This window comes from Oncorhynchus mykiss, chromosome 13 (genome assembly GCF_013265735.2).
Source record: "Oncorhynchus mykiss isolate Arlee chromosome 13, USDA_OmykA_1.1, whole genome shotgun sequence".
NCBI lineage: Eukaryota > Metazoa > Chordata > Actinopteri > Salmoniformes > Salmonidae > Oncorhynchus > Oncorhynchus mykiss.
The window spans coordinates 38,405,512-38,425,903 of record NC_048577.1 but is presented as its reverse complement, the minus strand read 5'-3'; the positions used below and the strand labels follow the sequence as shown (position 1 = coordinate 38,425,903).

The following is a 20,392-nucleotide window of genomic DNA, read 5'->3' as shown; positions in this document are numbered from 1 at the left end:
CAGTCAATTGAAATTAATTCATTAGGACCTAATCTTTGGATTTCACATGACTGGACAGGGGCACAGCCATGGGTGGGTCCTGGGAGGGCATATGCCCACCCACTTGGGAGCCAGGCCAACCCACTGGGGAGCCAGGCCCAGCCAATCAGAATGAGGGCTTTATTTCAGACAGAAATACTCCTCAGTTTCATCACCTGTCCGGGTGGCTGCTCTCAGATGATCCCTCAGGTGAAGAATTCGGATGTGGATGTCCTGGGTTGGCGTGGTTACAAGTGGTCAGCTCATAAAGCAACACTTGCGTTGCGTTTGTTGCGTTTATATTTTTGTTCAGTATACATGGGTTTAATCTCTACTCAGCTACCATTTGGAGTTGTTTTAATTTTATTTGGAATTTTAGGACCCCTTTAAGTATATATATATAAAAAATGATAAAATATGTAATTTGTCCTTTAATATAGCCCATAGAAATGCATTGAATAACACATTCATAAATGGCAAAAAAGACAAGTCAGAAAATAAATAATAAGGAATGAAGTGTCTGTGGGGTATCGCCAGTCTCCCATTTCTACAGTGGGTTCATATTAGTTTAGCCCAGAATGGGTCTGAAGCTTGACAGAAGTTGGCACATCAGCTTTACCGACTTCAGACGAGTCCGGTGGGAGTCGTAGAGCAAAACCATTGTGTTCGTGAGAGTCTCGTCTTTCCATAGAGTAGTGATAGTGGTTTGTAGGAGAAAATCAATTGTCGGGATGTCTCGTGGTCTGACAAACACCGCTGTAGCTCGGCCACCTTCCACTGCAGATAAGGAAGGCTGACATCTGCGGATTCAGTGGATTTGAGACGCATCCAATGTAAAAAGAAAAAAAGCATATCTCTCGTCTAAATTGACAGATTTTTTTTATTTGTGTTACTTAGATTGACAAGACTATTAAATTGCTGAGACGTTCACATTATATTAATGGCTGAGCCAAAAACGCAAAATACTCAATGCAGAATACTGTTCCAAAGAAAATAGTAAATATAGAGACATTGTGTATAATGTATTTTTTTTCTTCGCCTAATACAGGCGAATTCAAATCTGAACCTTGAAGCCAGTTCCACTGCTGATGTTCATGCTTCCCATCAAATCAAGGACTGATTTACAAAGATGGTGGATAAATGAAGATCGTTCACCCAGAACATTTATCATTGAGAAAAATGATACGTTCCAGTCTACTTAACTGGGTGTCTCCCTCATAGACACCAACGCAATAGCAGCTGGTTCTGGTCTAGTTAGTTCATTGACTTTAATTGAACCAAACAAAACTATATTCAAATAACAGCGTGTGGGGTGTCTCACTTCCAATTCAGTCTCTGTGATTTAGACCTGGGACACCAGCTGGACACAATGTATCACGTAATACAGAAAACCAGCAGTACTCTGCACCTATAAACAGATTTGAATAGAACCAGCCTAGATTATCAGATCATTGCAGATCCCATTACAATAAAACTAAAGTATGCCTAAGTATAACTTGATCTGCAACAGAGACCGTTTACTCCAAACAGAAAACGTTTTGCAACAAATGCTAGTTTATTGAACAGATTCAGGTGGGGGACATACCCGAAATAGTCCAATAGAAACTAGTTTGCTGCAAAACGATTGTTGGGCATAAATGTTTCCATTGCAACACTAACAAATATACCGAACTTAAAAAGAAACTCCATCACACTTGTCTTGACGGCCCACAATTTAATGGACCTTTAAAGGAATGAAAAGATTTGGCATGGGTCCTCAGAACCTCAAAAGGTTCCACAGCTGCACCATCGAGAGGATACTGACTGGTTGCATCACCGCCCGGTATGGCAACTGCTCGGCCTCCGACCGCAGGCACTACAGAGGGTAGTGCATACGGCCCAGTACATCACCGGGGCCGAGCTTCCTGCCATCCAGGACCTCTATACCAGGTGATGTCAAGAGTAAAGCCCTAAAAATGGGCCAGAACTCCAGTCGCCCTAGTTAGACTTCCTTCTGCTACCTTCGACTAGGTCCGAAAGGCTTTTCAACAGTTTCTACCACCAAGACTCCTGAGCAGTTAACCAAATGGTTATTTGGACAATTTGTATTGCACCCCCCCCCCCCCCTTTACACCGATGCTAGTTTCACTTCACCAGCATGTACATATTACCTGAATTACCTCAACCAGTACCCCTTCGGGGTAGCCCCCGTATAGCCTAGTTACTGTGTTGCTGTTATTTCTATTTTCTTTGTTTACTTCAGTCTATTTAGTAAATACATTTCTTAAATCTGCATTGTTGGTTAACGGCTGGTAAGCAAGCATTTCACTGTAAGGTGAAATCTGTTGTATCCAGCGCATGTGACATTAAATTTGATATGGGTTACAATTACATTTATGTAAGAACCTATACATTTGTGGAGCAGCTAGCTCACTGAACTGGAGTATCATTACTTCCAAGAAAAACTCAGGCTTTAAAAAAGACGGACAAATGGCCCTGTGGTTGGAGACACCAACGGAAAGAACTGTCCAGCAGAACGCACAGTAAGTCAGCCTCAGCCACTACAATTATTTTACAAAAGACAGGCTAGAAGACCAAGATACAGAACATTCTTTATTTAAGATACAACAGAACAGGTCAGCCTAGAAAGAAAGCCTTCCTGTCAATTGGTCTCAGCTCCTGCACATCCTAGATTAGAACTTCTGGAACTGCTTCTTCGCGCCAGCGGCCTTTGTGACCTTGAGGACGTTGAACCTCACAGTCTTGCTGAGGGGTCGGCACTCTCCGACGGTAACAATGTCTCCGACGGAGACGTCTCTGCAGAGAAAAGGAGGGAATTATTGGAGCATAATCCTGAAGTGACCGAGGCACTGCTTTTGGAGGTATGACAACATCAACCAATGTGCCATCTCATGTGATAGGTAGGCCAAACTGCATCAGTGTTGCCATTAGGCAGTGTCGTCAGAGCCACATGGGCTTGGAAGACCATCGTGAGAAAAACATCATTTGCAGCCAACATCAAATCTGATTTAATAGAACTTCTACCCTTGCAGTAGGAAAGGCACAATGAGCCAATTATTGGATACAGCCTGGTCAGAAAGAACACATGCAAGGAAGAGAGGTTGGAAAGGCTCAACAGTATGACAGAGATCCTCTTACCTGAAGGCAGGTGAGAGATGGACCGACATGTTCTTGTGCCTCTTCTCAAAGCGGTTGTATTTGCGGATGTAATGCAGGTAGTCACGTCTGATGACGATGGTCCTCTGCATCTTCATCTTGGTCACCACGCCTGAAAAGGCAGAATCGGGTCAATGTGAGGTCAATCTTAGAATACATCTAAGCACTGATCTAGGGATAGGAGTAGACCGTTGAATAGGGTGAGCAGGGGGTTTGGGTCGTTGCATCAGTAATGCCATAAGGCATTGTCGTCATAACCAGAAGGCTTGGAAGACCATCGTGAGAAAAACATCATTTGCAGTAAAGTGAGAAAACAAAAGCTGACTGTTTTACATCCAAACCAAAAACAATAAACAGCAAGGAACGTAAAGACTAACCGGAGAGGATACGACCACGGATGGAGACATTTCCAGTGAAGGGGCATTTCTTGTCAATGTAAGTGCCATCAATAGCCTGTAGAAACAAAATATGTTAGGTTCTCTGCAAATCCTTCCAAAACCCAGGTAAATAATACAAAAATAAATCCAACATTGAACAATTAATGATTTTACTGAGGTTGAGTACATAAGTCGATTGAAAAAAAATTAGGCCCCAGTCTTTGGATTTCACATGAATGGGCAGGGGCACAGCCATGGGTGGGCAAGGACCCACCCACTGGGGAGCCAGACCCAGAAAGTTTCCCCCACAAAAGGGCTTTGGACAGAAATACCCGTTTCAGCTGTCAGGGTGGCTGGTCTCAGACAATGGTTACACGTGGTCTGCAGTTGAGGCTGGTTAGATGTATTGCCAAATTCTCTACAACGACGTTGGAGGCAGTTTATGGTAGAGAAATTAACATTCTATTTTCTCGCAAAAGCTCTGGTGGACATTCCTGCAGTCAGCATGCCAATTGCAAGCTCCCTCAATTTCAGACATCTGTGGCATTGTGTGACAAAACATCCTATTTTAGCGTGGCCTTTAATTGTGCACAGCACAAGGTGCACCTGTGTAATAATGTCATTTAATCGGCTTCTTGATATGCCACGGGTGGATGTATTATCTTGGCAAATGATAAATCCTCACTAACAGGGATGTAAACAAGTTTGCGAACAACATTTTATGGAAATAAGCTTTTTGTGCATATGGAACATCTCTGAGATCTTTTATTTCCACTCATGAAACATGGGACCAACAGGTTACAGCTATATTTTTGTTCAGTATGGATGCCAAAAGCCCTCCTATAACTGCATCAGTGTTGCCATTAGGCAGTGTCGTCAGAGCCTCAGGCTTGGAAGACCATCGTGAGAAAAACATCATTTGCAGCTTGCAAAGAGCAGTTAACCATACAAGCTAATTGACCACTAGATACAAGGCTCTATTCAAAGATTAACCATACTGCCCATAAGGAGCACAACTGTAGATTTAGGATAGTTTAGGTTGTTGGGTAAGTTACCTCTCTTGGAGTTTTAAAGCCTAGCCCAACACTCTTGTGGTAGCGTGGGAGCTTCTCCTTGGCCTCCTTGCCACCTTCACCAACCAGAACACGCTTCTTGTTCTGGAAGATGGTTGGCTGCTTCTGATAAGCCCTCTCCGTCTGTGGGGAAAATACATAACACCAGGTCAAAAACTGATCTACGCAAAGTAACACGTCACTCCATCATGGAGCTGAAAAGACCCTTCTTCAAGTTACACTGCATCAGTGTTGCCATTAGGCAGTGTCGTCAGAACCTCATAGGCTAGGAAGACCATCGTGAGAAAAACATCATGTGCAGGTAAATCGATGTGCATTTTGAAATAGACGCTACTAGAGAAGCAGTAGATCAGACAGGATGCACTAGCAAGACTTACAATCTATGAAGCTGACCATAATGAAAGTTCTGAATAACTAGGTAGCTAGCTAAACAATAGCCATAAAAGTCTATAACATTTGGAATATACAAGTTGAGAAAGAGGACCGCTGAGTTTAGTCAACTAACGGGTGATCTGGCTAGCTAGCCAAATTCGCGTTTAAACTAACTTAACTGCTATAGCTTTTGCAGTACGCTAAGCTCCTCGCGCATACATTTATCTAGCAATGACATGTTTTAGTTATCAACTCTGCCATAAATCAATATACTTCGATTATCAACTACAGATGAAGCATGCTCCCAATGCTGTAAAGGCCTAGTTAGAAAACTTCCTACTGGATCTCCGACAAAGCTCACCACACAGCACAGGGCCTGGAACGTGAAAGTCGAAGTAGATAATACCGTTAAGGGCCCAGTCTACTTCAATCGCATGCTTTTCGCTTAACAAACGTTATTTGTTGTAGGCTACAATGGCATTATGTTTATTTTTCTATCTAAAAAGCACATTAATTTCACCACGCTGTTTTGCTGAACGTACTTGTGCGTCCGCCATCTTTGCCAGCCGAGTCGTAAAGAGAACTAAGCATGCGCGCGACGGACAGAAGTCAGAAAGGACAGGATATGACGTTTAAGAAAGGGCAAAGCAGAAGCGGAACGTTGGATTCCATGTGTCAAAATATTTGTATTTATTGCTAATTAAACTTGCTGTAGTTTAAGTATTTTGTAAATTGACTACTCGTAAATATTATTGGCCTTCTACATAGTGCTCTTGCAAACTGGAATTATGTCAGATGACTGCAGGCGGAAGCAGAATCAAAGTAATCTTAGTACAAGATGGCAGAGCTGTCGAGAGGAGGCGATTCAGGTAAGTGACATGACTATGATAAACACAATCGATACGGAACCGTGGTACTGATATCGTAATTATCGTGAGCCGGAACGAAAAGTATTTGTCACGAAACTATTGTTTGTTGCCGGTTGGACCCAGGCGTGTCGAGCTAACATAACACCCAGCCCTTACACATAACTTGGTAAACTATCTAGGAAAGCTACATTATTGTTTTCTAGCTGTTCAACTGGGGGAAAGTGTTAACTTGTTTCCTTCTCATCAAGCTAGCTTAAAATCCTGTATGTGATAGTCAGTAATAAACAATGTGTGTGTGTAATGTATTTAACCAGGTAGGCTAGTTGAGAACAAGTTATTTACAACTGCGACAGCCCAATCATTTGTTTTATGTTGGATATTCGTTTTTCACTCGTCAATAGCTATTGAACCAAGCATGCCATGACAATGAATATTGTATATTCTGAATCAGGGGATTTGAACCAGGGACTGTAGTCACGCTGCTTGCACTGAGATGCAGTGCCTTTGACCACTGCGCCACTCAGGAGCCCAAATATAAAATGGTAACAGAGGAGTGGTTTCGTTTTCACTAGATTGAGACAAGATTGTAACTACTAACAATTGGATACCACGAAAAGGGGGTAAATAAAAAATAAAGCCAGTCAGTTGATTATTGACAAGTTTTCCCAACACTTTTGTTAAACAGGGCAAAATAGAAAAAGGCCTATAACATTTAGGATCAGCTTATGAATCGTGGCTGCCTTCCAAGCAATGGGAACCCCCCCAGAAAGGAGAGACAGGCTTGGCGATGATAGGGGCAGCAGCCTTAAAGAAGGGTCTAAACCATCTAACCTAGATGTTTTTTGGGGGGTCAAGTTTCAGTTGCTCCTCTAGCACCTCGGACTCAGTGACTGTCTGCAGGGAGAAACTTTGTAGCAGGGCAGGGGAAAAAGAGGGAGAAGCATCGGGGACAGTCGCATTAGAAGGGGTGGCAGACGAGGAAATATTGGATGGGCAAGAAGGCATGGCTGAGTCAAATAGGAATCCTGACTTAATGAAGTGGTGATTAAAGAGCTCAGCCATGTGCTTCTTGTCAGTAACAACCACATCAACTTTAAGGGACATGGGCAGCTGTGAGGAGGGTTAATTCTCCAGGTCTTTAACAGTTTTCTATAACTTCTTGGGGTTAGACCCAGAGAGAGAGAACTGCTCCTTAAAGTAATTGACTTTGGCCTTCTGGATAGCCTGAGTGCACTTATTTCTCATTTGCCTGAACGAGAGCCAGTCAGCCTTTAAAAACATAATACATTCACAGATTTCGCGACACACTGTGTGCCCTCCGGCCCCTACTCCACCACTACCACATATATACAGTCCAAAATCCATGTGCACGTGTGTGTAGAGTCAAATCAAATTGTATTTGTCACATGCGTCAAATACAACAGGTGAAATGCTTACTTACAAACCCTTAACCAACAATGCAGTTAAGAAATTACCCCCCCCCCTCCCCCAAAAGTTAGTGAAGAATAACAAATAATTAAAAAGCAGCAGTAAATAACAATGTTGAGGTAATATGTAGGTAGAGTTAGTGACTATGCATAGATAAGAGTAACAGCGGCATAGAAGAGAGGGGGGCAAGAAGAGAGAGCGGCAATGCAAGTAGCCGTTTGATTAGCTGTTCAGGAGTCTTATGGCTTGGGGGTAGAAGCCTCTTGGACCTAGACTTGGCGCTCTGGTACTGCTTGCCGTGCGGAAGCAGAGAGATCAGTCTATGACTAGGGTGGCTGGAGTCTTAGGCAATTTTTAGGGCCTTCCTCTGACACCGCCTGGTATAGAGGTCCTGGATGGCAGGAAGCTTGGCCCTGCTGATGTACCGGGCCATATAGGGAGAGGTATGCTGTGTTGTCGGTGATCAGGTTGTCATCAGCAAACTTAATGGTGTTGGAGTCGTGCCTGGCCGTGCAGTCAAGAGTGAACAGGGAGTACAGGAGGGATTCGAGCACGCACCCCTGAGGGGCCCCTGTGTTGAGGATCAGCGGGGCGGATGTGTTGTTTGCTACCCTTAACACCTGGGAGTGGCCCGTCAGGAAGTCCTGGATCCTGTTGCAGAGAGAGGTGTTTAGTCCCAAGGTCCTTAGCTTAGTGATGAGCATTGATGGCACTATGGTGTTGAACGCTGAGCTGAAGTCAATAAATAGTATTCTCACATAGGTGTTTCTTTTGTCCAGGTGGAAAAGGGCAATGCGGAGTGCAATAGCGATTGCATCATCTGTAGATCTGTTGGTGCAGTATGCAAATTGGAGTGGGTTTAGGGTTTCTGGGATAATGGTGTTGATGTAAGCATTTCATGGCTATAGATGTGAGTGCTACAGGTCAGTAGTCATTTAGGCAGGTTACCTTAAGTGTTCTTGGGCACAGGGACTATGGTGGTCTGCTTGAAACATGTTGGTATTACAGACTCAGACAGGGAGAAGTTGAAAATGTCAGTGAAGACACTTGCCAGTTGGTCAGCGCATGCTCGGAGAACATGTCCTGGTAATCCGTCTGGCCCTGCGGCCTTGTGAATGTTGACCTGTTTAAAGGTCTTACTGACATCGGCTGCGGAGAGCGTGATCACACAGTTGTCCGGAACAGCTGATGCCTGTGTCAGTGTTACTTGCCATATTTCAGTGTTACTTGCCTTGAAGTGAGCATAGAAGTTATTTCGCTCGTCTGGTAGGCTTATGTCACTGAGCAGCTCTCGGCTGTGCTTCCCTTTGTAGTCTGTAATAGTTTGCAAGCCCTGCCACATCCGACGAGTGTCGGAACCGGTGTAGTACAATTCGATCTTAGTCCTGTATTGACGCTTTGCCTGTTTGACGGTTCGTCGGAGGGCATAGCAGGATTTCTTATCTTCCGGGTTAGTCCGAGTAGCTTTAGCTTAGTGCGAATGTTGCCAGTATTCCATGGCTTCTGGTATGTACGTATAGTCACTGTGGGGACGACGTACTGGATGCACTTATTGATAAAGCCAGTGACTGATGTGACCTACTCTTCAATGCCATCAGAAGAATCCCGGAACATATTCCAGTCTGTGCTAGCAAAACAGTCCTGTAGTTTAGCATATGCTTCATCTGACTACTTTTTTATAGACCAAGTCACTGGTGCTTCCTGCATACATTTTTGCTTGTAAGCAGGAATCAGGAGGATAGTTATGGTCAGATTTGCGAAATGGAGGGAGAGCTTTGTACACGTGTGTGTGTGTGTGGAATAAAGGTGGTCTAGAATTTTTTTCCCCCTCTGGTTGCACATTTAACATGCTGATAGAAATGAGGTAAAACTGATTTAAGTTTCCCTGCATTAAAGTCCCCGGCTACTAGGAGCACTGCCTCTGGGTGAGTGTTTTCCTGTTTGCTTATGGCGGAATACAGCTCATTGAGTGTGGTTTTAGTGCCAACATCAGTCTGTGGTGGTATGTAGACAGCTACGAAAAATACAGATAACTCTAGGTAGATAGTGTGGTCAACAGCTTATCACGAAATACTCTACCTCAGGCGAGCAAAACCTTGAGACTTCCTTATATATCGTGCACCAGCTATTGTTTACAAATATGCATAGGCCCCCGCACAGTGTCTTACCAGAAACTGCTGTTCTGTCCCGACGATAGTGTATAACCCACCAGTTGTGTGTTCTTAATGTCATCCTTCAGCCACGACTCGGTGAAACATAAGATATTAGTTAATGTCCTGTTGGTAGGATATACGTGGTTTCAGTTCATCCCATTTATTTTCCAGCAATTGAACATTAGCCAGCAGGATGGAAGGCAAGGGCAGATTAGCCACTCGTCGCCTGATCCTCGCAAGGCACCCTGATCTTTTGCCTCAAAATCTCAGTTTCCTTCTCCAGCGAATCATGGGGATCGGGGACTGGTTGGGTGTTTGCAGAAAATCCCTCGCGTCAGACTCATTAAAAAAATAACTACTCGTCCAATTTGAGGTGAGTAATCCCAGTTCTGGTGTCCAGAAGCTCTTTTCAGTCATAAGAGACGGTAGCAGCAACATTATGTACAAGACAAGTTAGAAACACAAAACAAAAATATAGCATGGTTGGGCCGAAAAGCCGATAAAACGGCAGCCCTCCCCTCCAGCGCCATTTTCCTTGGTGCGCATGTTATCGTGTATGCCTGTGTTGCTTCACAGTCCCCGCTGTTCCATAAGGTGTTTAAATGGAATTTTACTGCTTGCGTCAGTTTACTTGAAGAGGAACAGAGTTCCATGCTGTACTGTGCACCTTCCATAATCGTGTATTAGACTGATTCATCAGACTAGTGGGGTTTGGGGTTTGATGTTTTCAGAAGATGGGCAGGGACTGCTGTTTTCAGAGAAGCTGGTTCCACCATTAGGGTGCTAGGACACAAGTGCTTGGACTGGGCTGAGTGGGAGCTGCCCTCCTGTAGGGGTGGGAGGGCCAGATGTGGCAGTCTGAGTCTTTGTACTTCATACTTAATTGTTGTCATTCTAGAAACATCATAGACAACTAGCCTAACTGCAGTACATCTTGGACCAGTCCAGCTGTTACTAATGTCAGCTGACAAGTCAACTTCTGAAAATGAGCCAGCTGGTGTTTTAACTGTTTTACATGAATTAATGTCACACTGAACTGGTCATGAGACATGCATACTTCAGTAGCTACTTGTTCAAGAATATCTTTGTGTCACATTTCAAACATGTTTAGAACATTACATCATATTTTATGACGGCCCAGTTTCGTTATGACAGACACGCATACATTAGCCTGGCTGACGCTACCCACGTGACTCAGTCAGGAGGACTTCAAGAATTCAGTATTTGCCAGACTACCCACACATAGGCATTGTCTTAAATTGCCTCTACCTGCCCTTGATTTATGTCCTGGTAGTACTGACTCCAGTGCTGCTTTGTGTTCTCAGGTAATGGAACTGATCAGGTACTAGAACTGGGAAGAACATTACTGACAGAGTGAGTATACCTTCATGTTTACTCTTGAATTAGATCTTTATTCACATTTGTCTGATTTAAATCAGGCTGTAATACAATTTAATCAGTACATACAGCCTGAAACATTGGAGCTGTTAATGTTCCTTAAAATCACATTTTTACTTTACCAGTTGTCTGTGTGGTTTGTCCTTAAGAGCAGGCCATTTTCAATGTCTCCCTAAAATGACATACCCAAATCTATCTGCCTGTAGAAAGGATATGCATATTCTTGATAACATTTGAAAGGAAACACTTCGAGTTTAGAAATGTGAAATGAATGTAGGAGAACACAGATCTGGTATAAGATAAGAAAAAAACTTTATATTTTTAGTTGTTGCATTATCTTTGACATGAAAAGAAAAACCACACATTCAGCTAGGAAGCTGGAGGTAATTTAGATGGTGTCCACAAGAGGGCAACAGTGTATGTGCAAAGTTCCAGACTGATCACTTCAAGAATGAGTAAGCAACCTGACATTTAGTATGAAGTCATCCAGGTGTCCCTCAAGATTTGCCCAAGTGTAAAAACTTAACTACAGTAAACATACAAAAATGCTATACTAATAAAATATACACATTTACACACTCCCAGTAAGGCCATGCATGATGGATCATTAGCTACCCTACATAAAATGTACTAAACAGGAGATGTGACAAGAATGCTGATCCAATATCTCCAAACACTGAAATATTTAAGGGCCAAGTTAGCAGCCAACACAAACAAAGTTAAGAAATAAATTGTACACACTAAGTATTTAGAAACCCTTTCTACACAATGTTGTGCTGCTGGTCCCAAGTCTCTTTCTGCTGTAAAGCACTTACCATACTCTAATTGTAGGCTGGCTAGGTATTGACATCTCTAGAGGGCCGGGCGGTGGTTTGTTGTGGAGCCAGAGTGAGCAGCAGTCAGGCTGTGGGGAACAGAGAATTTGAATGTTGTCTCTTTGAAGTCAGTCTTTACCACAATTGCATTCGATTTTCAGATATCTTTCTTTGCAAGTTGAACGAGTGGAAATAAAATCGACTGTGCATACTATATGGACATGAAATTATTTTATCAAAACATGTTATCTCTAGGACCCTCAGGATGACAAATCAGAGCAAGATTACATCATGCAAGTACGTTACTTACCTTCAGATAGGAATGTATCAAACCTGTCGCGTGATAAGTGTTTTGTTATGCACTCAAAATAGCATAGGTATTCACTGTAATAGCTACTGTAAATTGGACAATGCATTAACAGGAATAAGCTTTCTGCCCGTATAAGACATGTACCGAAAGAAAGTTGTGTAAAACGACGTAGTCACATTATGCATATTGAGCAACAACTGTCCTTTAGACGGGACACTGATCCATAAGAAGATTTCTACCAGACTTTTTAGAGAGCCGGTAGGTATATGGTTCAATGTAAGTAGTCCATGTGGCCATTTGATGAATTGTTCAGCAGTCTTTTGGCTTGGGGGTACAAGCTGTTAAGGAGCCTTTTGGTCCTAGACTTGGCGCTTCGGTACTGCTTGCCGTGCTGTAGCAGAGAGAACAATCTGACCAGGGTGGCTGGAGTCTTTTGCAATTTTTTGGGGCTTTCCTCTGACACCAAGTGTATATAGGTCCTGGATGGCAGGAAGATTGGCCCCAGTGATGTACTGGATTGCACGCCCTACCCTCTGTAGTGCCTTCCGGTCAGATGCCGAACAGTTGCCATACCATGCAGAGATGGTGCAGGTGTAGAACTTTGAGGATCTGGGGACCCATACCAAATCTTTTCAGTTGCCTGAAGGGGAAAAGGTGTTATCGTGACCTCTTCACGACTGTCTTGGTGTGTTTGAACCATATAGTTAGTTGGTGATGTGGACACCAAGGAACATAATTGTCAACCCACTCCACTCCAGCCCGTCGAGGTTAATGAGGGCCTGTTCGACCCACCTTTCCCTGTAGTCCACGATATGAGCTAGTTATTTACCCGGGACCCTCTTTTCGCAGTTTCATCTACGAGCGGGTTCGTCGCCATGCTGACAGCAGTACTCAGTTGTCAGTGTCACGGACCCAGTTGGGCGGGAGTGAGCTGTGTGACCCCAACCACAAGAAACTGGCCCTGTGCCTGGAGCAGATTAGAGATGAGCTGGATGGCAATACACAACTCCAAAGGTATCTTAAACCAAGGTCTTAGAAAGGGACTCAGCTCTTTGCTTGAATTCACTTTAAATTGACCCCTGGAGTTTGTACAATACTCAGAGCATCTCTTGTTTTCCCCTTCAGTATGTTAAATGATACTGCACTCCAGCCCAGCCATGATGTTTTTATGAGAGTGGCCCGTGAGATCTTCTCTGATGGAAAGTTCAACTGGGGCAGGGTGGTGGCACTTTTCTACTTTGCCTGTCGGCTGGTCATCAAGGTGAGGGTGGAGAGTGGTAGTATTTTATTTAGCTCTCCTTTCTCTCTCAATCATTCTCGCGCTCTCTTGTCCTCTGTTAGACAAAGGAAACAGGGCTCATCTCAGTCGGAATAGAGTCACTTTTGTAAACCGCAGCGCTTGGAATGGAACTGCAATTTACACGTTTTGGGATGAGTTGGCTTCTTCGTTGTGCAATAAGACTGCATCGTCTTTCTCTCCTTAGGCTCTGTTGACCAAGGTCCCCAAATTCATCAGAACCATTATCAGCTGGGCTACAGACTACCTGCGAGATCATGTGATCAACTGGATCAGGGTGGCTGGGTAAGGAATCAGTAGATGTGCTTTCCCCACATTGACATGTTTTTTATAGATGTCTTCGAAATTGTGGTGATGGTTGAAGACAATGGTGTCTCTTCCTAATTCTTAGGAGGGAATTCGTTCCTACTTTGGCACTCCCACCTGGCAGACCGTGGGGGTGTTTCTCGCTGGAGTTCTTACCACTGTGCTGGTCATGCGCAGGATGTGAGGGGGAGGAGAGCCTGAGAGAAGGACATTGAGGGGTGGGACATAAGACTGGGTAGTAGAGTCAGACATGTGAGGGTGAATGGAAGATGCTTCTGGGGAAGGAAAAGGCGAGGAAAAAGAGTTGGATGGAAAAACGGCAACGTTTGGAGCTGATCAACCACTCCTCTTTCCTGCCCTCCATCGCAAAGGATTGAGTCATGGTTCTTATCGCTGTTCCCTACACCGCTGAAAATGTGAGCGGCTCTTGACCGTACATACAGGAGAGAAGGAGGTGTGTAGAGACTCGGCCAGGGCACATCTTTTAATGAATTTTTTTATGTCTTACAAATAAGTCACTGCATGTCATTTTGTTGCTTAAGTCTTATGAACTGATGACAAATCAGCCATGAGAATCTGCTGTGCTTTATTTCTGTTGCACTTTTCTTCCATTGAGTCTCTCCTTTTTCCTATCTGATCATTCTCCCTCCCTCTATGGTATCTCTTTGCTAGAGTATGCATTTTGGGGTGTCAGATCCTTTATGTGTGACCGTAGGATCAGATGTTGGAGGTACGTGTTTGTGCAATTCTACTGCAGACACATGGTCCTCTCAGATGTTTACCTCAGCATAGTGTTCAAAGTACTGTATTCTATGGTGGGCTATTTAAAAGCAGACCATACCATAATCCTTCAATCAAATGCTCTTTTTATACACCTTGTTAATGTGTTAACAAATAAGGTAACTTTCTTATTTTAAGTTGTCAGTGCCTTGGTTATTTTCTACAATAAATTGCTTTGATATTTTTCACATTTCTTTGCTTTCTATCGTTTAACACTCTTGTCCCCCAGAATATTTTTGCAGTAACATTTGTTGGTTTTGTATGTTTTAATATGAACATAAAATAAAAATGAATTATGGATCGCGATCATTATTAAGCTGTGCTTTTCTTGGTATAACAACTGCATCAGTGTTGCCATTAGGCAGTGTCGTCAGAGCCACATGGGCTTGGAAGACCATCGTGAGAAAAACATCATTTGCAGTAAAGTGAGAACAAAAGCTGACTGTTTTACATCCAAACCAAAAACAATAAACAGCAAGGAAATGTAAAGACTAACCGGAGAGGATACGACCACGGATGGAGACATTTCCAGTGAAGGGGCATTTCTTGTCAATGTAAATGCCATCAATAGCCTGTAGAAACAAAATACATGTTAGGTTCTCTGCAAATCTGGCTGGTCTCAGACGATGGTTACACGTGGTCTGCAGTTGAGGATGGTTAGACGTATTGCCAAATTCCCTACAATTGGAGGCAGCTTATGGTAGAGAAATTAACATTCCATTTTCTTGCAAAAGCTCTGATGGACATTCCTGCAGTCAGCATGCCAATTGCAAGCTCCCTCAATTTGAGACATCTGTGGCATTGTGTGACAACTTCATATTTTAGTGTGGCCTTTAATTGTGCACAGCACAAGGTACACCTATGTAATGATCATGCTGTTTAATCAGCTTCTTGATATGCCACGGGTGGATGGATTATCTTGGCAAAGGAGAAATCCTTTGATTTAAACAAGTTTAAACATTTTCTAGAAATAAGCTTTTTGTGCATATGGAACATTTCTGGGATCTTTTATTTCCACTCATGAAACATGGGACCAACAGGTTACATCTATATTTTTGTTCAGTATGGATGCCAAAAGCCCTCCTATAACTGCATCAGTGTTGCCATTAGGCAGTGTCGTCAGAGCCTCAGGCTTGGAAGACCATCGTGAGAAAAACATCATTTGCAGCCAACATCAAATCTGATTTAATAGAACTGCAACTTTAGTGCAACAGTGAGTGACAGCCATCCTTGCAGTAGGAAAGGCACAATCAGCCAATTATTGGATACAGCCTGGCGAGAAAAAACACATGCAAGGAAGAGAGGTTGAAAAGGCTCAACAGTATGACAGAGATCCTCTTACCTGAAGGCAGGTGAGAGATGGACCGACATGTTCTTGTGCCTCTTCTCAAAGCGGGTCTATTTGCGGATGTAATGCAGGTAGTCACGTCTGATGACGATGGTCCTCTGCATCTTCATCTTGGTCACCACGCCTGAAAAGGCAGAATCAGGTCAATGTGTGGTCAATTTTTGAATACATCTAAGCACTGATCTAGGGATAGGAGTAGACCGTTGAATAGGGTGAGCAGGGGGCTTGGGTCGTTGCATCAGTAATGCCATAAGGCATTGTCGTCATAACCAGAAGGCTTGGAAGACCATCGTGAGAAAAACATCATTTGCAGTAAAGTGAGAACAAAAGCTGACTGTTTTACATCCAAACCAAAAACAATAAACAGCAAGGAAATGTAAAGACTAACCGGAGAGGATACGACCACGGATGGAGACATTTCCAGTGAAGGGGCATTTCTTGTCAATGTAAATGCCATCAATAGCCTGTAGAAACAAAATACATGTTAGGTTCTCTGCAAATCTGGCTGGTCTCAGACGATGGTTACACGTGGTCTGCAGTTGAGGATGGTTAGACGTATTGCCAAATTCCCTACAATTGGAGGCAGCTTATGGTAGAGAAATTAACATTCCATTTTCTTGCAAAAGCTCTGATGGACATTCCTGCAGTCAGCATGCCAATTGCAAGCTCCCTCAATTTGAGACATCTGTGGCATTGTGTGACAAAACTTCATATTTTAGTGTGGCCTTTAATTGTGCACAGCACAAGGTACACCTATGTAATGATCATGCTGTTTAATCAGCTTCTTGATATGCCACGGGTGGATGGATTATCTTGGCAAAGGAGAAATCCTTTGATTTAAACAAGTTTAAACATTTTCTAGAAATAAGCTTTTTGTGCATATGGAACATTTCTGGGATCTTTTATTTCCACTCATGAAACATGGGACCAACAGGTTACATCTATATTTTTGTTCAGTATGGATGCCAAAAGCCCTCCTATAACTGCATCAGTGTTGCCATTAGGCAGTGTCGTCAGAGCCTCAGGCTTGGAAGACCATCGTGAGAAAAACATCATTTGCAGCCAACATCAAATCTGATTTAATAGAACTGCAACTTTAGTGCAACAGTGAGTGACAGCCATCCTTGCAGTAGGAAAGGCACAATCAGCCAATTATTGGATACAGCCTGGCGAGAAAAAACACATGCAAGGAAGAGAGGTTGAAAAGGCTCAACAGTATGACAGAGATCCTCTTACCTGAAGGCAGGTGAGAGATGGACCGACATGTTCTTGTGCCTCTTCTCAAAGCGGGTCTATTTGCGGATGTAATGCAGGTAGTCACGTCTGATGACGATGGTCCTCTGCATCTTCATCTTGGTCACCACGCCTGAAAAGGCAGAATCAGGTCAATGTGTGGTCAATTTTTGAATACATCTAAGCACTGATCTAGGGATAGGAGTAGACCGTTGAATAGGGTGAGCAGGGGGCTTGGGTCGTTGCATCAGTAATGCCATAAGGCATTGTCGTCATAACCAGAAGGCTTGGAAGACCATCGTGAGAAAAACATCATTTGCAGTAAAGTGAGAACAAAAGCTGACTGTTTTACATCCAAACCAAAAACAATAAACAGCAAGGAAATGTAAAGACTAACCGGAGAGGATACGACCACGGATGGAGACATTTCCAGTGAAGGGGCATTTCTTGTCAATGTAAATGCCATCAATAGCCTGTAGAAACAAAATACATGTTAGGTTCTCTGCAAATCTGGCTGGTCTCAGACGATGGTTACACGTGGTCTGCAGTTGAGGATGGTTAGACGTATTGCCAAATTCCCTACAATTGGAGGCAGCTTATGGTAGAGAAATTAACATTCCATTTTCTTGCAAAAGCTCTGATGGACATTCCTGCAGTCAGCATGCCAATTGCAAGCTCCCTCAATTTGAGACATCTGTGGCATTGTGTGACAAAACTTCATATTTTAGTGTGGCCTTTAATTGTGCACAGCACAAGGTACACCTATGTAATGATCATGCTGTTTAATCAGCTTCTTGATATGCCACGGGTGGATGGATTATCTTGGCAAAGGAGAAATCCTTTGATTTAAACAAGTTTAAACATTTTCTAGAAATAAGCTTTTTGTGCATATGGAACATTTCTGGGATCTTTTATTTCCACTCATGAAACATGGGACCAACAGGTTACATCTATATTTTTGTTCAGTATGGATGCCAAAAGCCCTCCTATAACTGCATCAGTGTTGCCATTAGGCAGTGTCGTCAGAGCCTCAGGCTTGGAAGACCATCGTGAGAAAAACATCATTTGCAGCCAACATCAAATCTGATTTAATAGAACTGCAACTTTAGTGCAACAGTGAGTGACAGCCATCCTTGCAGTAGGAAAGGCACAATCAGCCAATTATTGGATACAGCCTGGCGAGAAAAAACACATGCAAGGAAGAGAGGTTGAAAAGGCTCAACAGTATGACAGAGATCCTCTTACCTGAAGGCAGGTGAGAGATGGACCGACATGTTCTTGTGCCTCTTCTCAAAGCGGGTCTATTTGCGGATGTAATGCAGGTAGTCACGTCTGATGACGATGGTCCTCTGCATCTTCATCTTGGTCACCACGCCTGAAAAGGCAGAATCAGGTCAATGTGTGGTCAATTTTTGAATACATCTAAGCACTGATCTAGGGATAGGAGTAGACCGTTGAATAGGGTGAGCAGGGGGCTTGGGTCGTTGCATCAGTAATGCCATAAGGCATTGTCGTCATAACCAGAAGGCTTGGAAGACCATCGTGAGAAAAACATCATTTGCAGTAAAGTGAGAACAAAAGCTGACTGTTTTACATCCAAACCAAAAACAATAAACAGCAAGGAAATGTAAAGACTAACCGGAGAGGATACGACCACGGATGGAGACATTTCCAGTGAAGGGGCATTTCTTGTCAATGTAAATGCCATCAATAGCCTGTAGAAACAAAATACATGTTAGGTTCTCTGCAAATCTGGCTGGTCTCAGACTATGGTTACACGTGGTCTGCAGTTGAGGATGGTTAGACGTATTGCCAAATTCCCTACAATTGGAGGCAGCTTATGGTAGAGAAATTAACATTCCATTTTCTTGCAAAAGCTCTGATGGACATTCCTGCAGTCAGCATGCCAATTGCAAGCTCCCTCAATTTGAGACATCTGTGGCATTGTGTGACAAAACTTCATATTTTAGTGTGGCCTTTAATTGTGCACAGCACAAGGTACACCTATGTAATGATCATGCTGTTTAATCAGCTTCTTGATATGCCACGGGTGGATGGATTATCTTGGCAAAGGAGAAATCCTTTGATTTAAACAAGTTTAAACATTTTCTAGAAATAAGCTTTTTGTGCATATGGAACATTTCTGGGATCTTTTATTTCCACTCATGAAACATGGGACCAACAGGTTACATCTATATTTTTGTTCAGTATGGATGCCAAAAGCCCTCCTATAACTGCATCAGTGTTGCCATTAGGCAGTGTCGTCAGAGCCTCAGGCTTGGAAGACCATCGTGAGAAAAACATCATTTGCAGCCAACATCAAATCTGATTTAATAGAACTGCAACTTTAGTGCAACAGTGAGTGACAGCCATCCTTGCAGTAGGAAAGGCACAATCAGCCAATTATTGGATACAGCCTGGCGAGAAAAAACACATGCAAGGAAGAGAGGTTGAAAAGGCTCAACAGTATGACAGAGATCCTCTTACCTGAAGGCAGGTGAGAGATGGACCGACATGTTCTTGTGCCTCTTCTCAAAGCGGGTCTATTTGCGGATGTAATGCAGGTAGTCACGTCTGATGACGATGGTCCTCTGCATCTTCATCTTGGTCACCACGCCTGAAAAGGCAGAATCAGGTCAATGTGTGGTCAATTTTTGAATACATCTAAGCACTGATCTAGGGATAGGAGTAGACCGTTGAATAGGGTGAGCAGGGGGCTTGGGTCGTTGCATCAGTAATGCCATAAGGCATTGTCGTCATAACCAGAAGGCTTGGAAGACCATCGTGAGAAAAACATCATTTGCAGTAAAGTGAGAACAAAAGCTGACTGTTTTACATCCAAACCAAAAACAATAAACAGCAAGGAAATGTAAAGACTAACCGGAGAGGATACGACCACGGATGGAGACATTTCCAGTGAAGGGGCATTTCTTGTCAATGTAAATGCCATCAATAGCCTGTAGAAACAAAATACATGTTAGGTTCTCTGCAAATCTGGCTGGTCTCAGACGATGGTTACACGTGGTCTGCAGTTGAGGATGGTTAGACGTATTGCCAAATTCCCTACAATTGGAGGCAGCTTATGGTAGAGAAATTAACATTCCATTTTCTTGCAAAAGCTCTGATGGACATTCCTGCAGTCAGCATGCCAATTGCAAGCTCCCTCAATTTGAGACATCTGTGGCATTGTGTGACAAAACTTCATATTTTAGTGTGGCCTTTAATTGTGCACAGCACAAGGTACACCTATGTAATGATCATGCTGTTTAATCAGCTTCTTGATATGCCACGGGTGGATGGATTATCTTGGCAAAGGAGAAATCCTTTGATTTAAACAAGTTTAAACATTTTCTAGAAATAAGCTTTTTGTGCATATGGAACATTTCTGGGATCTTTTATTTCCACTCATGAAACATGGGACCAACAGGTTACATCTATATTTTTGTTCAGTATGGATGC

General features: G+C 43.1%; 1 protein-coding gene, 13 non-coding genes and 1 pseudogene across 15 annotated transcripts; 1 reads left to right on the top strand and 14 right to left on the bottom strand.

The window, feature by feature from the left end:
* Nucleotides 1–2,593: 2,593 nt before the first annotated feature.
* rs11 (40S ribosomal protein S11) lies at nt 2,594–16,170 on the bottom strand. 2 transcript variants are annotated; one of them, XM_036939717.1, is made up of 8 exons: nt 16,089–16,170; nt 15,695–15,824; nt 14,849–14,924; nt 11,660–11,748; nt 4,607–4,747; nt 3,552–3,627; nt 3,157–3,286; nt 2,594–2,814 (listed from the first exon to the last, which is right to left on the bottom strand). In XM_036939717.1, the coding sequence occupies exons 4-8, from the start codon at nt 11,660–11,662 to the stop codon at nt 2,691–2,693; spliced, it is 474 nt and encodes a 157-aa protein (XP_036795612.1). In that variant the 5' UTR covers nt 11,663–11,748; nt 14,849–14,924; nt 15,695–15,824; nt 16,089–16,170; the 3' UTR covers nt 2,594–2,690.
* On the bottom strand, nt 2,925–3,008 carry LOC118938588. The gene has a single exon (XR_005035796.1). It is a non-coding gene; the product is annotated as a small nucleolar RNA SNORD35 (small nucleolar RNA).
* On the bottom strand, nt 3,392–3,474 carry LOC118938584. The gene has a single exon (XR_005035792.1). It is a non-coding gene; the product is annotated as a small nucleolar RNA SNORD35 (small nucleolar RNA).
* LOC118938599 lies at nt 4,394–4,475 on the bottom strand. Its single transcript, XR_005035807.1, has one exon. It is a non-coding gene; the product is annotated as a small nucleolar RNA SNORD35 (small nucleolar RNA).
* LOC118938586 lies at nt 4,841–4,924 on the bottom strand. Its single transcript, XR_005035794.1, has one exon. It is a non-coding gene; the product is annotated as a small nucleolar RNA SNORD35 (small nucleolar RNA).
* On the top strand, nt 5,643–14,664 carry LOC110486295 (annotated as a pseudogene).
* On the bottom strand, nt 14,689–14,772 carry LOC118938589. Its single transcript, XR_005035797.1, has one exon. It is a non-coding gene; the product is annotated as a small nucleolar RNA SNORD35 (small nucleolar RNA).
* Nucleotides 15,438–15,519, bottom strand: LOC118938597. The gene has a single exon (XR_005035805.1). It is a non-coding gene; the product is annotated as a small nucleolar RNA SNORD35 (small nucleolar RNA).
* Nucleotides 15,930–16,012, bottom strand: LOC118938583. Its single transcript, XR_005035791.1, has one exon. It is a non-coding gene; the product is annotated as a small nucleolar RNA SNORD35 (small nucleolar RNA).
* A 509-nt stretch (nt 16,171–16,679) lies between the features above and the next one.
* Nucleotides 16,680–16,761, bottom strand: LOC118938596. The gene has a single exon (XR_005035804.1). It is a non-coding gene; the product is annotated as a small nucleolar RNA SNORD35 (small nucleolar RNA).
* A 410-nt stretch (nt 16,762–17,171) lies between these two features.
* On the bottom strand, nt 17,172–17,254 carry LOC118938582. The gene has a single exon (XR_005035790.1). It is a non-coding gene; the product is annotated as a small nucleolar RNA SNORD35 (small nucleolar RNA).
* Nucleotides 17,255–17,921: 667 nt separating this feature from the next.
* LOC118938595 lies at nt 17,922–18,003 on the bottom strand. Its single transcript, XR_005035803.1, has one exon. It is a non-coding gene; the product is annotated as a small nucleolar RNA SNORD35 (small nucleolar RNA).
* Nucleotides 18,004–18,413: 410 nt separating this feature from the next.
* Nucleotides 18,414–18,496, bottom strand: LOC118938581. Its single transcript, XR_005035789.1, has one exon. It is a non-coding gene; the product is annotated as a small nucleolar RNA SNORD35 (small nucleolar RNA).
* A 667-nt stretch (nt 18,497–19,163) lies between these two features.
* Nucleotides 19,164–19,245, bottom strand: LOC118938594. Its single transcript, XR_005035802.1, has one exon. It is a non-coding gene; the product is annotated as a small nucleolar RNA SNORD35 (small nucleolar RNA).
* Nucleotides 19,246–19,655: 410 nt separating this feature from the next.
* Nucleotides 19,656–19,738, bottom strand: LOC118938580. The gene has a single exon (XR_005035788.1). It is a non-coding gene; the product is annotated as a small nucleolar RNA SNORD35 (small nucleolar RNA).
* Between the last annotated feature and the right edge of the window lie 654 nt (nt 19,739–20,392).